This window comes from Onychomys torridus, chromosome 21, assembly GCF_903995425.1.
Source record: "Onychomys torridus chromosome 21, mOncTor1.1, whole genome shotgun sequence".
Taxonomy (NCBI): Eukaryota; Metazoa; Chordata; class Mammalia; order Rodentia; family Cricetidae; genus Onychomys; species Onychomys torridus.
This window is the reverse complement of record NC_050463.1, coordinates 39,426,993-39,448,246: the sequence shown is the minus strand read 5'-3', so window position 1 is coordinate 39,448,246 and position 21,254 is coordinate 39,426,993. Positions and strand designations below refer to the sequence as shown.

The 21,254-nt window shown below is 42.6% G+C and overlaps 1 protein-coding gene across 2 annotated transcripts in view; it reads right to left on the bottom strand.

The window, feature by feature from the left end:
• Positions 1-21,254, bottom strand: part of Wdr35 (WD repeat domain 35) — a 53,264-nt gene extending 32,010 nt beyond the window's left edge. For both annotated transcript variants that reach the window (XM_036170709.1, XM_036170710.1), the window contains exons 1-10: positions 21,083-21,254; positions 20,090-20,207; positions 16,040-16,111; positions 14,785-14,877; positions 12,281-12,409; positions 10,567-10,700; positions 8,081-8,246; positions 7,790-7,935; positions 6,906-7,031; positions 4,086-4,271 (exon numbers count right to left, since the gene is read on the bottom strand). In XM_036170709.1, coding sequence (XP_036026602.1) covers positions 4,086-4,271; positions 6,906-7,031; positions 7,790-7,935; positions 8,081-8,246; positions 10,567-10,700; positions 12,281-12,409; positions 14,785-14,877; positions 16,040-16,111; positions 20,090-20,207; positions 21,083-21,106 — 1,194 coding nt within the window. In that variant the 5' untranslated portion in view covers positions 21,107-21,254. The remainder of the gene's footprint in view (positions 1-4,085; positions 4,272-6,905; positions 7,032-7,789; positions 7,936-8,080; positions 8,247-10,566; positions 10,701-12,280; positions 12,410-14,784; positions 14,878-16,039; positions 16,112-20,089; positions 20,208-21,082) is intronic.

Sequence of the window (21,254 nt, the reverse complement as noted above, 5' to 3'; positions counted from 1 at the left end):
CGGACATCAGGAAAAGCACGATGTACATTTTACATCATACTGTTCTAAGTTGGTAATTTCATCTTAACTATTAGCTGCTGGATCATGTACTAACAATACTGTTCTGCTTAAATGTTTTCCTAGACAGCTCAATAATTTCATATCAGTTCTGTGTTGTTTATATATTTTTCTATCAATGTCTCAAAACTTGTTTGATTTTACAAACATAAACTAAGTGATAACAGATTAAAATCTTATCCTTCTACTACTTAAGATAGGCTAGTCTGTTGCCTCAGCATAACATAAAAATGTGCTCTAACTTTCCTGTTTAGCAATCGTGCGGGTTTATAAGTTTCCAGAATCAAATAATACACAGGAGTCCCTAACTTAATAATCCTTAATAATCCATCTCCCTGCTTCTTCCTCCCTCTAGAGCAGTGGTTCCCAACCTTCCTGATGCTGAGACCCTTTAACACAGTTCCTCATGCTGTGGTGACCCCCAGCCATAAAATTATTTCCATTGCTACTTCATAGCTGCAGTTTCGCTGCTGTGATGAACCATACGTAAGTATCTGATATGCAGGACTGCTGATGTGTGACCCCAAAGGGGTCACTAACCACTGCTCTACTGTGGCACAACGCTGAGCAGCAGCTTTCTCTTTGTTGGCTGTTGACTGGTTCTTCCTTTGGGGTTTTCTGAGCCAATATTTCACATTTTAACGCATGCTGACCTTGAACCCCTGGCAGCCTGCTACACTAGAATTGCAGGCTGGAGCCACAACGCACAGCTCCTAGGTATGATGCTCCCAATGCTCCCTCTTGCCTTGTTTCATTTCACCCGTGCATTATTTATTGTTTTCCCAGTGTGAACCAAACGCATTTAGCTCTCTGTCCACTTTCCCAATCCCTTGCCCCACATGTCAACGACCACAGCTTTCTGCTTTGAACAGAACTTTCTCAGATTTCAGATCCGAATTCAAGACTGGCTATTTGGGGTAGGAGTTTCTGAAGTGCAAAGCTCAGCGATCACACAAAGGCTCTCCCGGCTGATCCCTCCACTACCCTTGACTTCCCTTTTGGGCATACTTCACTGTCCTTGTTAAGATAAACAGGTTTGGGGGTTGTGTTTGGTTTTTCTCTCTATGCTTAGCTTTCTATGTGTTTATTGATAACTTGAATCTCCAGTTATGCCCCAATTAAGCACATCTCCCTTAAGGGATCTGACACGAGGCAACGTCGTCATGACTGATCCACCTGACTTCCCTCAGAGCCTGCCCTCTCCCTGCAGTCCCTGGGTATGCCACTCAGTGGTCAGCTGGGACACCCTTCACCATGGGAACTGGGGCTTCTGGGTTTTCTCCTCTTTCTTGATTTATTCCTCATTTTAATGTCTTCACCCTGAAATAACTCCCTAGGACGGATAAGTTTGGGAGGAAAAATTTTGGCGACCTTGCACATCTGAAAAAAACATCAGTACCCACTCTCACATTACTAGTTTGCTTACGCTGAGAAATCCTACACAGGTAATCACTTTCCCTCAGAATTCTGAGGGAAATTCTCCCAAGCTTTGCTGTTAACTAGCTGAATGCCAGGCTGACTTTTCATCTTGTGAAATCTGCTTTTCTCTGGGAAAGCGGTAGGATTGGGGGTAGGGCGAGGCATTGTCTTATGGGTATGTTGTGTTGTGTTGTATTATGTTGTGTTGTGTTGTGCTGTATCAGTTTAATCCCTAGTGTCCTGAAACTGACAATGACATGCTTGGATGTGGAAATATTTTCAGTCACTGAACTACGTTACTTCTAAGGAAAAACCTCCAGGGAATTTTGCTTTTTGTATTCTCCTCCATTTGGGGTGCGTATGATGCATGTGTGCTCACATGTGGGAGTACATGTTTGTGCACATGCTTGTGGAGGGCAGAGGTTGACTTCCTCACCATGCTGCACTTACTTTATTTACTGGGGCAGGATCTCTTGCTGAACCCAAGACTGATTGATTTGGCTAATCAAGGCAGCCAACTTGCCCCAGGGACTTCCTGTCTCAGCCTCCCCAGTGAAGGGACTACAGGTACACTACCATGCCTCCCAGTGGGTGTCAGGGATCCAATCTCCAGCCCTCACACTTGCATAGCAAGGCTTTACCCACAGGGCCATCCCTCAGGCCCCATCCTCCATTTTGCCTGTCCACTCTTTTTAGTATTATTATTTGAATGCTCACTATTTTCCACTTCCTTGTCTGTTTACTCTTTTAGTATTTCCTTCATTATATTGTCCAGCCTTCTTGGCAAACTTTTTAATGTGATTATCATCTTTGTAATTTCCATATCTCTCCTTCTCTATGGCAGCCTTTTCTTGTTTTATGGGAGGAAGTCTTTGAACTGTGTAAGGATACCAATGACTGTTCTCATGAGACAATGGTGCCTTAGAATTGTTCTTCCTGGGCCAGAGCAAAGGCTGATGGCTAAAAGCACTCACTGCTCTTGCAGAGGACCAGGGTTCATTTCCCAGCACCCTTCCTTAACTCCAGTTCCAGGGGTTCAGACAACTCTGCACTCATGTGCTGCACAGACAAGCAGACACACACATAGATAGATAGATAGATAGATAGATAGATAGATAGATAGATAGATAGAGTAAATGACAGCTGGGCAAGGTGGCATGTGCCTCTAAGCAATAAGGAAGCAGAAGCAGGAGGATCTCTGTGAGCTCAAGGCCGGCCTGGTCTGCATAGTGAGTTCCGGGGACAGCCAGGGACACATAGAGAGATCCTGTCTCAAAAAAATAAAAAAATAAAAAATAATAAAAATTCTTTTTTAATTCATGACCTGAACTATCTTCCTCCTAGACTTTGCTTCCCCCAAGTTCTTCTCTACTTGGCTTTATATTTAACATCTCTTGCTACCTTGGACATCCCCCTAAATGTCTGTGCTGCTTCCCTCGGCTCTATCTAGGAGTAGGATGCTAAGAGTCCATGTGGTACCCACTTCACCATCAGTGAGTCTCTCTGACCAAGACGTTACTGTGAGGTGACTGGGCAGGTCTGTTTTAAGAGATTCTTAATCTGCATGTGGTCCTTTCTCCTGAGCTAACGAGGCTGCCCAGGAAAGACTCTCCCAGCCTGTAACCTCAAAGCTGAAGCTTGGCTGCCTATGCTCTGGGAAGCAAGCAGGAGAGCGTGGTGGGGCTGGGAGGGCAGTACTTGGAGGTCAATGCTGACACCTGATTTGCAGCAGCGTCCCCATCGGCCACGCTGAGGCCTTCAGCACAGAAATTCCTGTTTGTTTGTTTGTTTGTTTGTTTGTCTATTTAAGATTTTATTTGGGGCTTGTAGCTTGTAAGATGGCTCAGCAAGTGAAGGGCTTCTTCAGCATCCTATAATTAGTTGCCTCTAGCCATACTCCAGGAATGCCATTCTTAGGTCTGTTCAATTGATCTCCCTGGTCCACTTACTCTCCAATCTCCACACTTCACTGCCATTACCTATCTTTACTGGCCCAATGGGCCTCTGATTAGTTTGAAAAACACTCATACTGCTGTGTTAGTGTGTTTCAAGAGAAAATAAAGCCAAATGGGGCTGTCCAAATAATGACCTTTAACAAAACCTCTGTACTTTTACATCATAACCCAGCCAAAGACACTGATAGCCTTCTTCTCAAACACATGCTTTTGCAAATTCTCAAATTGCTGGCATGCCTTACAAATTCTTTATTTTCTGCTATGAGATATTAGTTTTTAAGGCATTATATCCCCAACTGAAAAATAGATTTATCAAAGTCAAAAGCTACCCAAACTCTTTTAATTTCATCAGTATTTCTGCTAGACATCCGGATATTCATTTTTTACTTGTGACATATTTCAGAGGCAAAACTTCAGTATAGATGCCATTAGTATGAACTATCATTGCCTGACTGGTAGGAAAAAGAACCAGAGAATATAGAAACATGGAGCCAGTTTTCCCAAACAGGTTCAGACAAGACATGATCAAGAGAACCAATGTTCTCTCCTTGCCAGTACCTAGGCTTGAGAAGGCAGGTGACTAGTGCCCAGCTCTGCCCATTGCTAACACATCTGTATCTCTATCTCAGATACCAAAAGTCCCTAAGTCCCTACCTGAGGGTGATTTTCATCGGCTTTCGTAGCCAAGATGCAGAAATCGCCACAAGTCGTGATGGAAATGAGACTCTTCACGTATTTAACATGTTTCTCGTTGTTCTTTGTGTCCCAAAAGACAACACAGTACTCAGGACGATCGGGTCTGGTATACGCATAAACCACGGTGTTTGAACAATAGCCCCACTAGGAACAGAGAAAGGGAGGGAACAGACGTGGGGAAGAGAAAAAAAAAAGGAAGACACACTATTCAGTTTGGGAGAGAAAGCCACATTATTGTATTTTTACTTTAGAACTAGTGTGACAGTTGCTGTATCGGGGCTGAAAAATAGATCCCTCCTTACTATCCAAACAAATCTAAAAGTCATAATAAAAGACATTTTAAAAGAATGTTCTACAAAAAATGAGCTTAGCATGTGTAACTTTCCTTAATTTGCAAATGTTAAGCTTCAGTGCTAAAAATCTTCAATAGTTAATCCCTGCTTCGGGGATGAGCCCAGAAAGTGAACAACTGCTATCAGGAGTTTGAATTCTGGATCTCCAAGACGAAACTCAGAAAGTAGGTCCTTTGTCTTTTCCTGTCCATACATTTTAAAGAATGTTTTTTTATAGTCAAATCCTTCCACATTGTTTATCCAAAATACAGAAGCCCCCACCCCAACTGGCTGAGTAATAATTGTATACAACTTTTAGCTACAACTATTCGTTGGATGTCTACATCAGGGTCCTTCTGAGAACAGAACGTGTACACTCAAGCTTTCCCTCTGTCTAACGTGCTAGAACACTCATATGGAGTCTTGAATACATTACACTTATCATCTTATGTTATTATTAAAAGTTCAGTCATGCGGGCTTTTCATACCACTTAGTAACATCAACTCTGACTTTAAATGACTTTAGATTTAGAAAAAAAGTTATATACAAAGTTCCCAAACACCCCCCATCCATTTTCCCTGTCAGCAGCATTACATACAACTGTGACCCATTTGTCAGCTAAGACCCCAGCATCACTAGACTCCACACTCTTCCTTAGCTTTTCCCTAACGTCCTTTGGGATCCCAGAATCTCAGGGTGGCTACATTATGTTCCGCTGTCATGTCTCCTTGGGCTCCTTTGGGCTATGATGGTTGCTCGGTCCCCTGTATTTGATGATCTCGGCAGAAATCAGTGGCCCTTAGTTTGGGTCTGTCTGGTATTTTTCTCACACTTACATAGTTACTGGTGTGTAGAAGGACCACCACTGAAGCAAAATGCTCCTATCATGTCATATGAAGGGTTTATGAGCTCCACATGACATCACTGAGGATGTTACCCCTCATCCCTCGGCCAGGCTCTGTCACTGACTAGCTCCCTTCTTTTTCCTTTCCTAAGCTAGAAGGATGGGAGACTCCACCTCAAAGAGAGGCAGGATGTAATCTGGAATACTTCTGTAAGAAAATTCTATTTCCTACCACCTACTTCACTTCACTCAAATTATATATATATATATATATATATATATATATATATATATATATATATCCACATCAACTCACAGACTCTCCTTTTATAACCTGAGCTATAATAGACTGCTATATTGTTTCTTTTTGTTCCTCACACACACTGGCCCACAGTCCAGCTTGGCCACTGTCAGCTATGGTGGGCTGTCTGCTGTGTCCTCATCCTCTTACATCTGAGCACTTCCTTATTGCCAGCACCATGAGATGCTCCACGCATAGCTCACCTCTTCTCTATCCTAGTTCTAAAACCACCATTTCTCCAAGGTGTTTGACCTTTACAAACTAAATACACAAGGTCAGACCCTCCTCCCCTCTGCTGTCCTGTGTGTGCTGTGTGTGCTGTGCTGTGTGTGTTGTGTGTGCTGTGTGTGCTGTGCTGTGTGTGTTGTGTGTGCTGTGTGTGCTGTGTCTGTGTGTGCTGTGTGTATTGTACTGTGTGTGCTGTGCCGTGTGTGCTGTGTGCGCTGTGTGTGCTGTGTAAACTGTGTTGTGTACACTGTGCTGTGTGCGCTGTGTGTGCTGTGTGAACTGTGTTGTGTACACTGTGCTGTGCTGTGCTATGATCAAACCCCAGGGCCTTATGCATATGCTCACCTTCTAAGCCACATTCTCACCACCTCTGAACCCTTGGGTATTGTTAACAGACCCTCACTAGATAACCCAGGTTGCCCTCAAACTCCCAGTTCCTCTGCCTTCATCTCCCAAGAGATGATATTATAAGCATGAACCACTATGCCTAGATTGCATAATGTCTGTCATAAAAAATAAAGCTTGTTTTAGATAGTGTATTGTTTATCTCATTTTCTTTTCTGATCCACTCTGCCCTTCTCTACTCTTCTCCAAACCTGGAGGGTGATTTCTGTGAACTCTGTCACGTGGACTCCCTTGCTGTAAGGCCCCTTTAGGGTGACCATCAGAAGGCACCGGGAAGAGGAAGAGGAGGAATGTTTATTCACGAATCCCTGTCCAGCAGCAATGGCCTGGCTCATGGGTTCAGGGAACACGGTTCCCCTACCGTGGTCCTTGAGCCCATGGCTGGAGATTCCATCTGGTATCTGCTAAGCTCCGTGCCTGCTTTATCTCCTTGGCTGTTCCCTTTCATCACAGTCACACCCTGGAATAAGCCTTTCCATTACTGCCCTGAGTGGCCACCTGTTTCCAGCTGAGATCTTGACTCTTAAAGGCTATAAACTATAAAAGTTGCTGTTTACTAATTTTAAGAGCTTCGTGCACAACACATCCCCTTTCTACTAGTTTTTGCTTAAAAGGCTGTAACAGGTTTAGTTTTTTTAAAAAAAAGTTTTATAACTGCTCTTAATACCTTATAGTCAGGTCGAATATTTGCAAAATATATGAAGGAGTCGACAGCTAGAGCAATCTTTAGTCCACCTCCTTCCCAAGACAGTGAGCACATCTGCTTTCCTGGAACCTTCAAAGTACCGAGATGCTGGGGAAAATGCAATGTAAAGTATTATAGTGAACACATTACTACTTGAGAGTGCCAAAGCTACTCCAGAAAATTCTAAAAGCCAAATGCAGCAAGAACACCACTAAGAAGGACACTATGTATTCATGAAAACATGCTGGCATTTTAGTCTCTGTCACCTGTGACTTATTACTAAGATAGATTTCTTTTTTTTTTTTTTTAACAAATAAATCATCATGCCAGATGTAGTGGCGCACGCCTTTAATCCCAGCACTCTGGAGGCAGAGGCAGGTGAGTCTCTGAGTTCAAAGCCAGCCTGGTCTACAGAATGAGTTCCAGGACAGCCAGGGCTACACAGGGAAACCCTGTCTCCAAAAAAAAAAAAAAAAAAAAAAAAAAAAAAAAAAACCACTTTGCACTAACTATGAGAAATTTAGGACAGGTAGATATATGTTTAGTATCCAAAGACATTTAAAGTATCATATTAAAACCCAGAAATATGAACCTAAAGTAAGTGTATTACATTAAAATACTAATCAAGTCAATGATTAGAAAGAGACATTTATTTGGATCATAGAGGAAATATCCTAAATAGCTATTTCATGGTAATTTCCTAGGTCAAATGTTTAGATTTCTAAACATACAGATTATAAGATGGTAAATATAATAGAGACTTATAAGATACTATCCAGACACACAGACATCCCTCCCACCCCCCACTCACCCTGCTTACTGCTGCGCCTGCTTTAAATGGGACAGTAAGTCTCAAATACGTTTACCTCACCAAATGGCGTATAAAACTGCACAATGTTGACATCCTTGTCCTGAGTGACCACTTTTTGAGAGCCTGCCACAGCTAGCACACTGCCAATGTGGTTCCACTGGATACCAACCACATACATGCCCGTGTCGATCAAAATCGGGTCTAGTCAAAAACAAATCAATAAATCAAATAGAAGGACTAACGTGGCATCTGTGGTCACAGCTTAGCCTAGAGAACTTTACAATCTTAAGAATGATGTTTTTAAACATTTTTAAACGTCCCCAACTTAAAAGAAAAGATGACTTACTTTGGTCATTCTCGTGTCTCATTATTTGGCATCTCCCATTGTCAAAGCAAATCGCCAGGCATGGGCAGTCGGGCTCCACATAGCCCTCTGTGCCGTGGTACCAGTGAATCCCGGCGATACTGATCGCTCCGGTGACATTCACCAAGCAGTTCAGTTTCATTTTCATCTAGGTAGAAGTGGTTGGCTTAGGCTTAATAACTGCATGTTAAAATGTGCATGGAATCTGACAAGTACTGAAGGAAGAGCAATGAAAGAAAGACTTGACATCTGGCTACAAAATGCAAGCTTCATGACTTACTGGGTCACCAAACCTAGATAAAACACTCACCCGACTTTCCATTTTTCCCCATGTATAAAACAAGGACAAAAGCACACAGAGATAAGTGTGGGGATGTGTGCTTGCTATTAGAGACTCAGGCAGGAAGATCTCACGTTTGAGGCCATCCTGGGCTACATAGCAAGTGCAAGGTCAGTCTCAATAATATAGGAGACCTAATCTCAAAACATTGAAAAAAAAACTACACTCACACTCAGAGTTTCCAATAAGACTCAAATGTCAGTATAAGATCATGAGTTCAAAACCATCTTGGGCTATGTAGTCAGCTCATGTAAAGAGAGAGAGAGAGAGAGAGAGAGAGAGAGAGAGAGAGAGAGAGAGAGAAGAAGGAGGAGGAGGAGGAGGAGGAGGAGGAGGAGGAGGAGGAGAAGGGAGGAGGGAAGGAAAAGGAAACAGCAATTTTACTTCCATCAGGAAGTGGAATATGGGATGTAATTCTTCCTACAAACAAGAATGTCCCATCAATATATAAGAAATATCTCATGGCTAAACCTCTCAAAGCCAGAACTTTCTCCAGATCATGCTACCCAAACTCACTGTCTGTTTCCTTTCCAGTTGTGATAAAGTACCCTGACAGAGCAGTTTGATGGGAAGGAGCTCCTTTTGGCTCACAATTCAAGGGGACAGTCCAACACAGCAGGAACTCGAAACATCTACAGTCCACAGTGGGGCAGCAGCAGAGTGATGGGAGCCAGCACAGGGAATGGTCCATCCCACACCAATGAACGTAACCAATCCCTCAGAGACACCAGAGGCTGACCTCAATCTCCATAATCCGTCTCCAGGATGTCCTGAGCTTCGTCTCCTGGTCAATCTAGATCATGCCAGGTCCACAATCAACACTAACATCATACTTCTCGCTCTTACCTTCTTCCTAGAAATTGATTTGCCTCATTTATGTAGTCAATCAGTTACCATCCTTTTTGCAAACAAGCTCTGGTTGATACAAAAGTATCTTGGGTATCCTTCTATAAACTTTGACTCAGGCACCTAAAGTCAACTAAAGAAAACTTACACAGCACACTCTCCTACTCATTATCCTTCAGCTTTAATGCACTGTCATCTTGTCCCACCCAGCTACAGGAAATCAGGACAAAGAGCTACACTCTGCTACCTTAATTCCCATAAAGGAACTACCCTCAGGCTAGGAATGTAGCTTCGCAGAATGCCTGCCTACCATTCAAGAAGCCTTGCGTTGGATCTAATGCCTGCAGAAGACTGAGCATGGTGGAGATGCACTCCTAGAAACCCAAGAACTCAGGAGGTGGAGGCAGGAGAACACAAAATCCAGCTATGCAATAAATCCCAGCCGGGTCCACATGAGACCCTCTCTCAAAACAAGAGCAACTAACCCCACCCCTGCCCTAGTCAGTGTTCTATTGCTGTGAAGAGACACCATGACCAAGGCAGCTCTTACAAAAGAAGGCATTTATTTGGAAGCTTCATACAGTTTTATAGGGTCAGTCGGTGACCATCATGGCGGGAAGCAGACAGGCACTGCAGCAGCAGCTGAGAGCTTTACATCCTGATCCTCAGGTAGCAGGCATTGGGAGACACACTAGGCCTGGCATGGGCTTTGGAAATCTTGAAGCCCATCCCCAGGGACACACCTCCTCCAGCAAGGACACACCTCCTAGTCCTTCCCAAACAGTTCCACCCCCTGGTGACTGAACATTCAAACAGATGAGTCTATGGGGGCCATTCCCATTCAGGGTACCACACACCCCCAAGAAAAGCTAAGATTGGTCTTTCAGCTTTTAAAATTATTTAATGATTAGAAAATTAAAACTGAAGAAAAATTCTATAAACTTTTGTAACTATAATTAGAGTATACATATATAAATGACATAAAATAATCATATAAAATTATACTAATAGACTAATGAATATAGAGGAGAGAGTGGGAAAATTTGTTTTAAAAAGAAAAAAAGCTGGGCGGTGGTGGGGCACGCCTTTAAGCCCAGCACTCAGGAGGCAGAGGAGGCAGATCTCTGTGAGTTCGAGGCCAGCCTGGTTTCCAAAACGAGTTCCAGGAAAGCTACACAGAGAAACCCTGTCTCGAAAAACCAAAAAAAAAAAAAAAAAAAGAAAGAAAAGAAAAGAAAAAGAAAAAGAAAAAAGAATAATGAATACATATGTATATACTTACTATAAAATTTCCTTGGTTATCATAAATGTGTATTTCTCCATTTGCCATTCCAAAAAGTAAGATTTTACTATCTGCAGACCAGGTCACATGGCATAACTGTATACCCTTCAGGTCTTTCCCCCAAATCCGGTTCCCTACAACAAAACAGAGCTGTGGTTACTGTAAGCCCAGAGCCGTGGTCCTCCAGCCCTGCTTTGGAATCTTGATTTCCCTAAAGATTTCTCATATTCCTCACAGCATTCATGCAGCCATTCGATTTATTTGGTCAATAAATATTTATTGGCACTTATATAAGCTAAACACCACAGAGACCCTTTAAGTAGCAGCTCTTTGAAACTTTCTGCCATCTCTTCTAAACTCCCGGGCAGGGAAGGTCTCGCTCACAGTTATGAAGTCACCCATCTGCTCTGGGAAAAATACAAGATCTTCCAAAGCAGCTCTTCCTCCACTTGCACCCCCAAACACTCAGAGCCGAGAGAACTCAAGCTGGTCGTTTCTGTTGTTTCGATACAACGGAGAAGGGGGCTTCTCAGATGCGCTCTTCCACGGCCAGCCCTCCGTCTGGGCCTATGACCAACCTCAGGTGAGCTCCCTAGTCCTCCCTGCCCCTCCCAGCCACATTGTTTACTTATTTACAGAGTATTGCAGGATTCACTTCCGAATTGTTCCATCAACCCTTAAGTCATCCCAGCCTACCTTCTGCTCCACAACTCCATTGACGCTTCCTGTATGGAGGCCATGACCGCCTGTTGCTGAAGCCAGCTGACAATGGGTCTTATTCTATGCTTTTCCTGTCTGTTTGGACCAAGCCCTCTGAGAGTCTTTACTTCCATGGGACTTAGGGACTCCTTTGTCTCCAAGACTTCTACTTCAGTGTCTTGTATGAAATCCTTTTTTTCTCCTCCAAAGCTATTCCTTAGCTCTGAGACATTCTACTCATCTACCTGTGGCTAATGCTTCAGCATGCATCTCCTCCTCCAGGAAGCCCTCCCTGACCTCTCCCCATCTGCATCGGGTGGTTTTCCACATGCTCCTGTGTGTTCGCTGTTGCAGCCAGCACTGATCTCTATTGAGTGACTGCCTGTTTTCCCATGACCATTTCTGATCTAGTTCAGGGGTCTTTTTCACTGCTGTGCCATTAATTCCTAAACTATAGCTACTGCTTTTGAGGCTCAGCAACACCGTACGACTGCAATAAATACACACAAATAAATGAATGAAAAATACTTTAAAATACTTTCTGTAAGAATTTTTTTATACTAAAACCAAGATGCAGACTCACAGAAGACCCAGTCTCATATATGTACTATAATTTGGAAGAAATGGATTTTTAAGACTAGAAAATATGACAACGGCATGTTCTGTTCAACTGAAAATACAGATTTTTGTAATTTTAGACCTCTGACACTAAAATCTACATTTCTATACAATCTAACAGATATAAAGACCAATTACATAAAGGCCATATTTAAAATGATACTGGGAAATTAATTCACCTTTTTTCAATACCACTGTAGGAAACTGAAACAATAGATTTGTCTTGGAAATACTTAAAGGTAAGTAGTTAGAACTGAAAGGTGGTTCCTAATGTCACCAAATTATACAACGGGTGCTTTCTTCTTTGGTGTCTATTTTTCAATCAGAATGACAGTGTAAATCTTTAAAGGCAATCAGTAAACCCTGGTCTCTGGCCAGTGTCCAGCGGCTGGATTACCGTCCACTGAGCCGACTATCACGGCCCCATCTTCATACACAATGCAGATCTTCTGACCGTCCGCGTTCCAGCTCATACTTCGGACCACTGATTTATTGCGATTGTTGATCATCTCCTCATACCAGGAGCCTGTGTTCACAAGTTACAGAACGACAAGTCAGAACGTCCACACTTAGCAGGCCAGGTGTGGTGGTGCACGTCTCTCTGCATGTGAGAGGCAGAGGCAGGAGGATTTCTGAGTCGGAGGCCAGCCTGGTCTACAGAGCGAGTTCCAGGACAGCCAGGGCTACACAGGGAAATCCTGTCTTGAAAAACCAAAAGAAAAAAAAAAAACTTTCACTTTTATCAACTGATACTAAAGGGTTGATAGTATTTTCTAGGCATTGTCATGTACACCATTAATCCCAGAACTTGGGACACTGAGGCAGGAGGATCGAAAGTTTGAGGCGAGGTTGGACCACATATAGCAAAACCCTGTCTAAAAAGGAAAGAAGAAAAAGAAAATGTCGCTAGCATTCCAAAAATACACTGTTGGGTAAATTATTGTAAAGGTGTCTATAACCTAAAGGCATTTAACGTTGAAGCCTTCAAACCCACCATAAACAAAAGTTTGATTAGGTACTGTTCCCAATTACTTCAAGATTATCATAGAAAATACAATAAATATTCCTCTTCTATTTTTTTTATTTCTCTCTTCTTGCCAGTTAAGAAGATGAAATTTCACTTGCTTTTTCGGGGCTAAAATAGCCGATTTTTTAAAAGTTCAACTTTTCCAACAGAGTGCATTCAGATAGTGAAGAAAAAACATAACAATAACAGCTTTACATGTATGCATAAGCTCTCTGTGATTAACTATTAAATTAATTATGATTAAAAATATAAGCATATTCCATTAAGGCATGTAGACTACTAGTTAAAACTCTAAGTCTGCTTTTGAAATTTTTAACCATAACTTCAGAGAGACAGCTCAGCAGGTAAGTAAGGGTGCTTGCCACCAAGGCTGAGGACGAGGGTTCCATCATTGGTCCTCACATGGCAGGAGAGAAGTGACTTTGAAAAAGTTGTCCTTCAATACATTGTAACATTGCCTACACACACACACACACACATACATACACACACACACACACACATACACACACACACACACACACACACACATACACACACACACACACACACACACACACACACACACACACAGAGGCACAACAAACTTAAACTAAATTCAAGTAAAACATATTTTTGTAATGAGGAATTCATAAACGGCTTGAGATAGCCTGGCAGTTAAAAGCAGGTCAGCCCCTCTTCTAAAGGACCCAAGTCGATTCCCAGCACCCATTCACAACTACCTATAACTCCAGCTCCAGGGGGACCCGACACCCCTGGCTTCCTCAGGCACCTATTCTCACATGCACATACTCCCACCCAATGGGCACACACATACACATAATTAAAAATAAATCTTCAATGATAATTTGAAATGGGGTATCCCATATCGTTTTACAGCTGTACATATTTAACTAAGCCTTTCCTAGCCTCGAAAAGAATAAGTATTGAGTTGTTTTTCCAGTAATAGAGCTGCAGCTTAGTTAATCCTTCTCTTCCTCTCCCCTCCCCTAACCTCCCCCCTCGCCCCTCCACCCCCCCACCCCACCCCTCTGTTCTCTCTGAGACAAGAGGCAGAAGCTGTGAGTCATTCTTCAGAGATGAGACCAGCTGAATCCACAAAAGGAAGCTAAACTGCCTCAATACAGGAAATACAATAAAGGCAGTCTCGCCTTTGACTTCTTCATAAGTGTGTTTTTATCTAATACTAACTCCAGCTGGCCACACAGGAACTAATTCCTGATGGAAATGCCGGGGGAGGAGTCACTTCATATGGAAACTATTCTAAGTGTCTCTGTTCATTGTGGTAATGTCAACAGTCACCTGATTCATTTTTCTAATGCACGGCCACAGATCAAAGGAGCAGGATCAAGTCTTCTATTTCAGAGATGCTATTTCCCCATCCAAACGCTGGGCTCAGACCCTAGTTTGTGATCGATCAAAGCCGCGCTCCTGACCCGGCGTGATGGCTGTCAAGCCTGGCATCCTTAGTTCAATCCTGGGGTCCCACAGGGTAAAGAGAACCAACTCCCACAAATGTCCTCCAACCGCCACATGTGTGACACATGTGCATACACACATATATCCACAAACGATAGGTATATAAAATGTAATTTTTAAGAATTTAGAGCAGCTCTCACGGGTTGGAGAGAGGACTCAGTGGGTAAGGGCACTTGCTGCTCGTACAGGGGACCAGAGTTCAGTGCCAAGTACCCACATCAGGCAGCTCACAACAGCCAGTAACTCCAGCTTCAGGGGATCTAACACCCTCTTCTGACCTCCAAAGGTAGCCACACACAAGTGAGCATACACACACAAATGTGCATAAACACACAAACATGCATACAAACACACACAACAGTATAATAATTTTTTAAGCAACTCTCCTAATATACCTTTATACAACATCCAGACAATGATAAGCCCATTTTGATCACTGGTAGTCAACTTCTGATACTGTTCATTCCATGTTACAACTTGAACAGCACCTGGAACATTAAAATAACAATTCAGAAACTCTAAAATGACTATAATTCATTTCAAATGTGTATCTTTGTCTAAATGAACACCAAGAGGGCGTTACAATCACTATAGTTTGTGCACAGTCTTTAATATTAAAAGTAAAATATGAATATAAAATAATCATGGGATGCAGTTACTGATATTACTATCTGCAAAAATGTAAAATACTCTTTCACAGGAACCCGTCTCACACCTTCAGTGGCCCCAATCACAACCAGCTAACAGTGCTACCACAGAGCTGATGTGGAACAGAGAAAGGCGTGATTACCAAACAGCCTGACTCCCAAGCAGAAAAATGTCCTCAGGATGCCGAGCTGTCCTTTGGGGTATCTTGGTCCTCTCGGTTGGTACATCCCATATCTTATTTTCTCTTTTCCTTCCACCCCAGTTTCCCATTCTGTTCCACACTCCTGAGTACAGCTTCAGCCTCTATGTCCGTGGTTTTCAACCTGTGGGGTGGTGACCCCTTACAGGGGTCAAACACCCTTTTACAGGACTCACGGATATCTGGCATATCAGATGTTTACATTATGATACAGGAGCAAAATTACAGTTATGAAGTAGCAACAAAACTAATTTTATGGTTGGAGGTCCCCACAACACAAGGAACTGCATTCAAGGGTTGCAGCATTAGGAAGGTTGAGAAGCACTGCTCTAGGTTCTCTGAATGACTGGTTTCATTTTCTCATCCCTAAATACTTTAGTGTCTATTTCCTAATGATGTTCCCTTTACACCCCATATTACAAATTAACACTGATGAAATATCATCTAATACAGTCCATTTAAACATCAACAACTCTCAAAGAAGTGTCCTGAACAGGTATTGTTTTTAAGAAATATTTTAAAACCCACAGACAAAAAAAAAAAAAAAAAACACATTTTGTAACATATAAACAAAGAGGCAGGTTTTTCCTTTCAGATTTATCAGAGATTAAATTTAATTTCTGTAAAAGTGTTAAATTATTCTGGGACATATGACTCAATTAAAATGATTACTTTCAATACCATTATTATCTAAATAATAGCATTTGATTTAACATATATATTTAACATATACATTAAGTAGATGATGACCTAAATGTCTAAATGCTGTTCAAATATGACAAATTAGAAATTAAATAACTTACCACTATGACCTTCAAGATTCTGGTTCATGGAAAGGTTACTCGGGGCTGCTAAACCCCTCAATTTTGAGTCATCTAAAACAAACAAACCAAAAAACCTATGATTAAATATATAAAAGTAAAAAGCTACAAGATTTTGACATATCTTAGGTTATGAGAAGGGTATATATCTGTGAGATATTATGTGACATTTTTAACGTGATCTTCATGCTGGCCTATCTTTCTCCTGGTGCAAATGTGAGCAATAATATACAGATCCCTTGCAAGACATTATTGTAGAAAAATAAAGCAAAGTACACAGAAGACTATTAGCTCAGTGTATTAAATATACAATCCTCATTACTTGAGGCAGGTAAGTACTGGTCCATGCCTTAAGCAAACAATGAACTGTGGCATGTGCAGTGAGCATTCAGGCCAGAGGAAACCTGACCCATCAGCCCCAAACCAGAAAATGATGACATGCATCCCAGGGCCAACCAAAAGCCTGCCAAAAGCGCCCCCCCCCACCCCGTGTCTACACCTCAGCCTTTTGTTCAACAAATGAGCTTGCTTGCAACCTCCCAGAGTCTGTGTCATTGCCTCCCTGTCCACTCATCCCCTGCCCCCAGGTATCAGGGACAGCAAGACCCAAGCCCCAGCGCCAGTGACAATTACTGAAGATTCTATCCTAAGATACCATAAGTAGAAATGTCTATGGACATAAATTAAGATCTGTAAAAACTTATAAAGGGTTAAACAGCCAAGATTTTAGAGTCTAGTTTTTACTATGTTCCCTAGAATGTCATGCTCATTCGTGCATTTATTCATTCAGTCAACACATACTTCTTGGATGTGTACACTGTGTCCCTACCATGAGCAACTCCATCTCAGGCCACCAGCCCTCAGATTTTTAGCATAGAAATGGCATGATCTGCCCCAGCCATTTTTGTTTACTACTGACTAGACTGTGAACAACTGATTTTCACAGTAGCCTACTTGAGGGCTGGAGCTAGAGACACTGAAGAGATAGATGCAAAGGAAAAAGGTAGAGACGAGACACATTCGGGAGACAAAAGCAACAGGACTGCTGGCAGAGGTGATGAAGGGATGCTGGGGACCTGTGGGGTTGCGGCATGAGCCAGTGAGTGTAGGGAATCGGCTGAAATGAACAAAACCGGAGCAAGGGTCTGGGAGAGGATCAGTTCAGTTTTAGAGACAGTAGGTCTGAGATGCCTGTGAAACTCTCCAGTGGAGATGCCCAGGTCTAAAAACTCACAGCTGAGCTGGAGGTGTAGACGAGGATCAACCCATCCATGGCAATGAAGGCTGTGGGAATGAGAGAACAGATCTAGGGAGCAAAGGAAGAGCCCACGTGCAAGTTCTCAGGAATTCCAACCACTAAAGAGGAGGAACCCAGAAAGCAGACTCCAGGAAAGGGGCCGAAGATTTCTCCTATATTAGAAAAGTAATAGTTGGGGGGGAAGCGGGGGTCTGTTCATTAGCTTTGGAACATCAAAGTCTCTGAAGAGGGAAAGAAGAGAACAGAGAAACTGCTACTGAGACAGGAGAATTGCATGTTCAAGGTCAGACTGAGCTACATGACAAGTACTAGGCCAGACAGAGTTATATAGATATGTTCTAACTTTAAAAATTATATATAGTGAAACAAAATATAATGGAATACCAAATAGTAGCCATAAATGCCATGAAAGATGACAACTTAGCTATTTTGTTTTAGGTAATCTGTAACACAATAATTACAAAGTCACAACTTCAGAACAATTCAGAGCATCATATGCAATATGCAAGCAGTACATATGCAGTGTCTGGTAAATGTTACTGATGGATCTGTTGGGTCTCTACTACTATTATTAACTGCAATATAACAGCACAGTTAGAACCTTCCAGCCATATTTCTTACATCTGTCTCTTAACATTATCCACCATGATTATTAAGTTCCAAAACAAATACTTTTCTTTATTTCCAAACTTCCAAAGAATGTACTTCCCACCTTTCTTACTAAGTTCATTAACTACCCTAGTTTTCACATGCTAATTGCAGCTAATCAAAAGTTCACAGCCATGAAACGTGGTGGTGGTGGTGGTGGTATTTGATGAAAACAATGTCTTGCTTCCGTAGTTGGCCTTAACCTTATAATCCTCCTGCCTCTGCCTCTTATCTGCTAGGTTTACAAAAAAAAAAAAAAAAAAAAAAAAAAAAAAGTGGTTTCTTTTTAACCTTCCATAAATGAGCTGGCAAAGCAGATACAGTCCCCAGCTAATTAGAAGGTAGAAGCAAGAAGATGGTTTGAGCCTGAGAATTCAACTTGGGCAACATAAGCTTTGTCTCAAAATAATAATAATAACCCCTTAATGTTAAGCAAAATGACTGGATGTAACTAAAACCTGTTATATATTTTAAGCAAAGTAAATCATACATACATAGTTACATATATATGCATTTAAGAAACAACGGGGGGGGGGGGGTGCTGGAGAGATGGCTCAGAGGTTAAGAGCACTGCTTGCTCTTCCAAAGGTTCTCAGTTCAATTCCCAGCAACCACATGGTGGCTCACAACCATCTGTAATGAGATCTGGCGCCCTCTTCTGGCCTGCGGGGATATGTGCAGACAGAACAATTTACATAATAAATAAATAAATCTTAAAGAAAGAAAGAAAGAAGGAAAGAAGGAAAGAAAGAAAGAAAAAGAAACAACAGGGGGAAATGTACTTTCTCTTAATACAGTTAAGAAAGCAAAGAACTGAGTGGTCACACCGCAAGCCAGAGGCCAAGCTTTAGCTACTACTGACACATCTGTCTTCCAAACAGACCTCTGCCTTTAGCTGGGCATGAGCAGGGGCATCACCACAAGTTCAATGCCAACCTGGTCTACATTTCAAGCTCTAGCTAGAGCTACTCAAGAAGAAACTGCAGGGAGATGGTGGGGGCTAACTAAATATAGCACACCAAAACTATCATGCTCCTTTTGGTTAAGTCTGTCCACAAGTCCTTTATTTAAAAAAAAAAAATTTTTTTAAGCTGAATACAAGCCCTGAAAAGTGAGACAAACTTCGTTTCGAATCTGATCCCTGTTATTTACTAGCCACGTGACCTTGGGCAAATTATTAACTGATCAGGGCTTCAATTTTCTCCTCTCGAATACCATCCTCTTAAAACAACTTAAGGTCAGATAGCCACGCCAAAACATGGCAAATATTCAGTAAGTGTGGGTTATCCCACAGTAAGAGCTGTAAGCCAGGGCTACTGTACAAGGGACACAGCACTAGCGTCACAAAAGATCAAATGCTTATGTCATCCCGGATCTACTCTGCAGTGTGGAACCCAGGTATCCATTTTTACCTCTTCTGTAATTCTTATGGCTCATCAACTTTGGGAGATGATGCTGTAAAGAGCCTAAAAAATGTAACGTAGCTTAATCCTCCCCACCCCCATTTTACAAATGAGTGAAAATCCAAAACAACCAGCAACTTGCTGAAAGTCATTCGGTAATCATGTGACCTATTCATTCCAACTGGCATCTCTCTGTCTTGATCCCCAAACAACCTTGGTAGTAACAAGATCCTCAAGCTAGGGCTATCGAGATGGTTCAGCAGGTAAAAGCCCTTGCCACACACGCCGGACAACCTAAACTCAATCCCCAGATCCCACAGTGGAAGGAGAAAACTGACTCCCAAAAGTTGTCCTCTGACCTCTACCCACATGCTTACAAACACACATCACACACACATAATAAATAACAAAGTTTTTTAAGTTTTTTTTTTTCTTTTATCTACAGCAACCCTAGAGAAGTCAAAGAAATGCAAAACTTCTGTGATTCCAGAGAACTAGAAAAAGACAACTTCAGGATAAACTAACCCATATTTACATTACACATTCTCTGACCTTTATTGCAAAGGTACTCTGGAAAAAAATCACCACCAAACATTTGAGTTTCTTTTCAAAAACAGTTAAAACTTCATAATGACATATACCAGAAGCAGGTCTCACTGAAGAAATAACACTAGCCTTTTTTTTTGTACCAATTTCATACATGGAGTGGTGATGATCCCTTACCTGTCTGTGTCTCTAATCTCAAAACTTTCAGCAATCCATCCTCGCCACCACAAGCTATGAACCCTTGGTCCTTGTTCCAGGATATGCATTTCAGCTTCACGTTATTGGGCACAGCAATCTGTAACAAGAATCACAGTGAGCTAGTGATGCTGTTCCCGGGGGAGCTGGGAAGGTCACCAACCAGGAGATGTAGACTGATGAACATCTTCCAAGAAGGAACCTGCACGAATCTGTTGTAGCCCAGGCTGATAATCCCAACACTTGGGAGACTGAGGTATGGGGGAAATCTCAAGTTGGATTGCCAGCCTGAGCTATGCAACAATACTCTGTGTGTGTGTGTGTGTGTGTGTGTGTGTGTGTGTGTGTGTGTGTGTGTGTGAGAGAGAGAGAGAGAGAGAGAGAGAGAGAGAGAGAGAGAGAGAGAGAGAGAAAACGAAGGGGGGGGGGGAGGGAGGGAGGGAGGAAAGAGTAACACCATGAAAAGAGATATGTGGTCTCCCCCAAAAGTCCCAGGCTCTAGTATTCCGTAAAGAAGTGCGCACGGGGAAGGAGAGTGATTGCCAAAGCCTGGAGTCGGGGTGGGGAGGGGAGTGGACGACCTCATACATTATATAAATGCGGGAACTGAGACATAAATCCGTATCACTGCTCTTACTCCCTTTCTCCCCACACGACACTTATCATTTCTTTCCACTGGCGGGGCGGCCTGTGATTATTATCATCTGGATCAACAAGTGGCCAAGGAAAGACCCAGCCGCGCCTGGTGGTCACTGTCTGCCACTCGAAAGAGTTGAACAGGAATGTGAAAGACTCCTGAGAAAAAGGTGCTGGCTCGGCCAAGGACTACCGAGGCTCAGAAACCCGCCGGAGGAGACTGGTGACGGGGAGATGGAGAAGCAGCCGGGGGAGCCGTCTGCAGTGCCGGGAGGATGCGAACCCCGGCGGGCTGCGGGAATGGAGGCGGCGCGACGGCTGGTCCCCGGGCAAACTCACTTTCTTGCTGAGATAGAAGAACATCGTGGGAGCTCGGAGAAGACGACCCTCAGTGGTCAAGGCCCGCAATAAATAACTGGTTCTACGTTTCCATTCGGGAGCCGCGGTGGCTCGGAGAAGCTCCCGTCGCCTGGCAACCGCCGCCACCCAGTCGCATCCGGGGCGCTCAGAG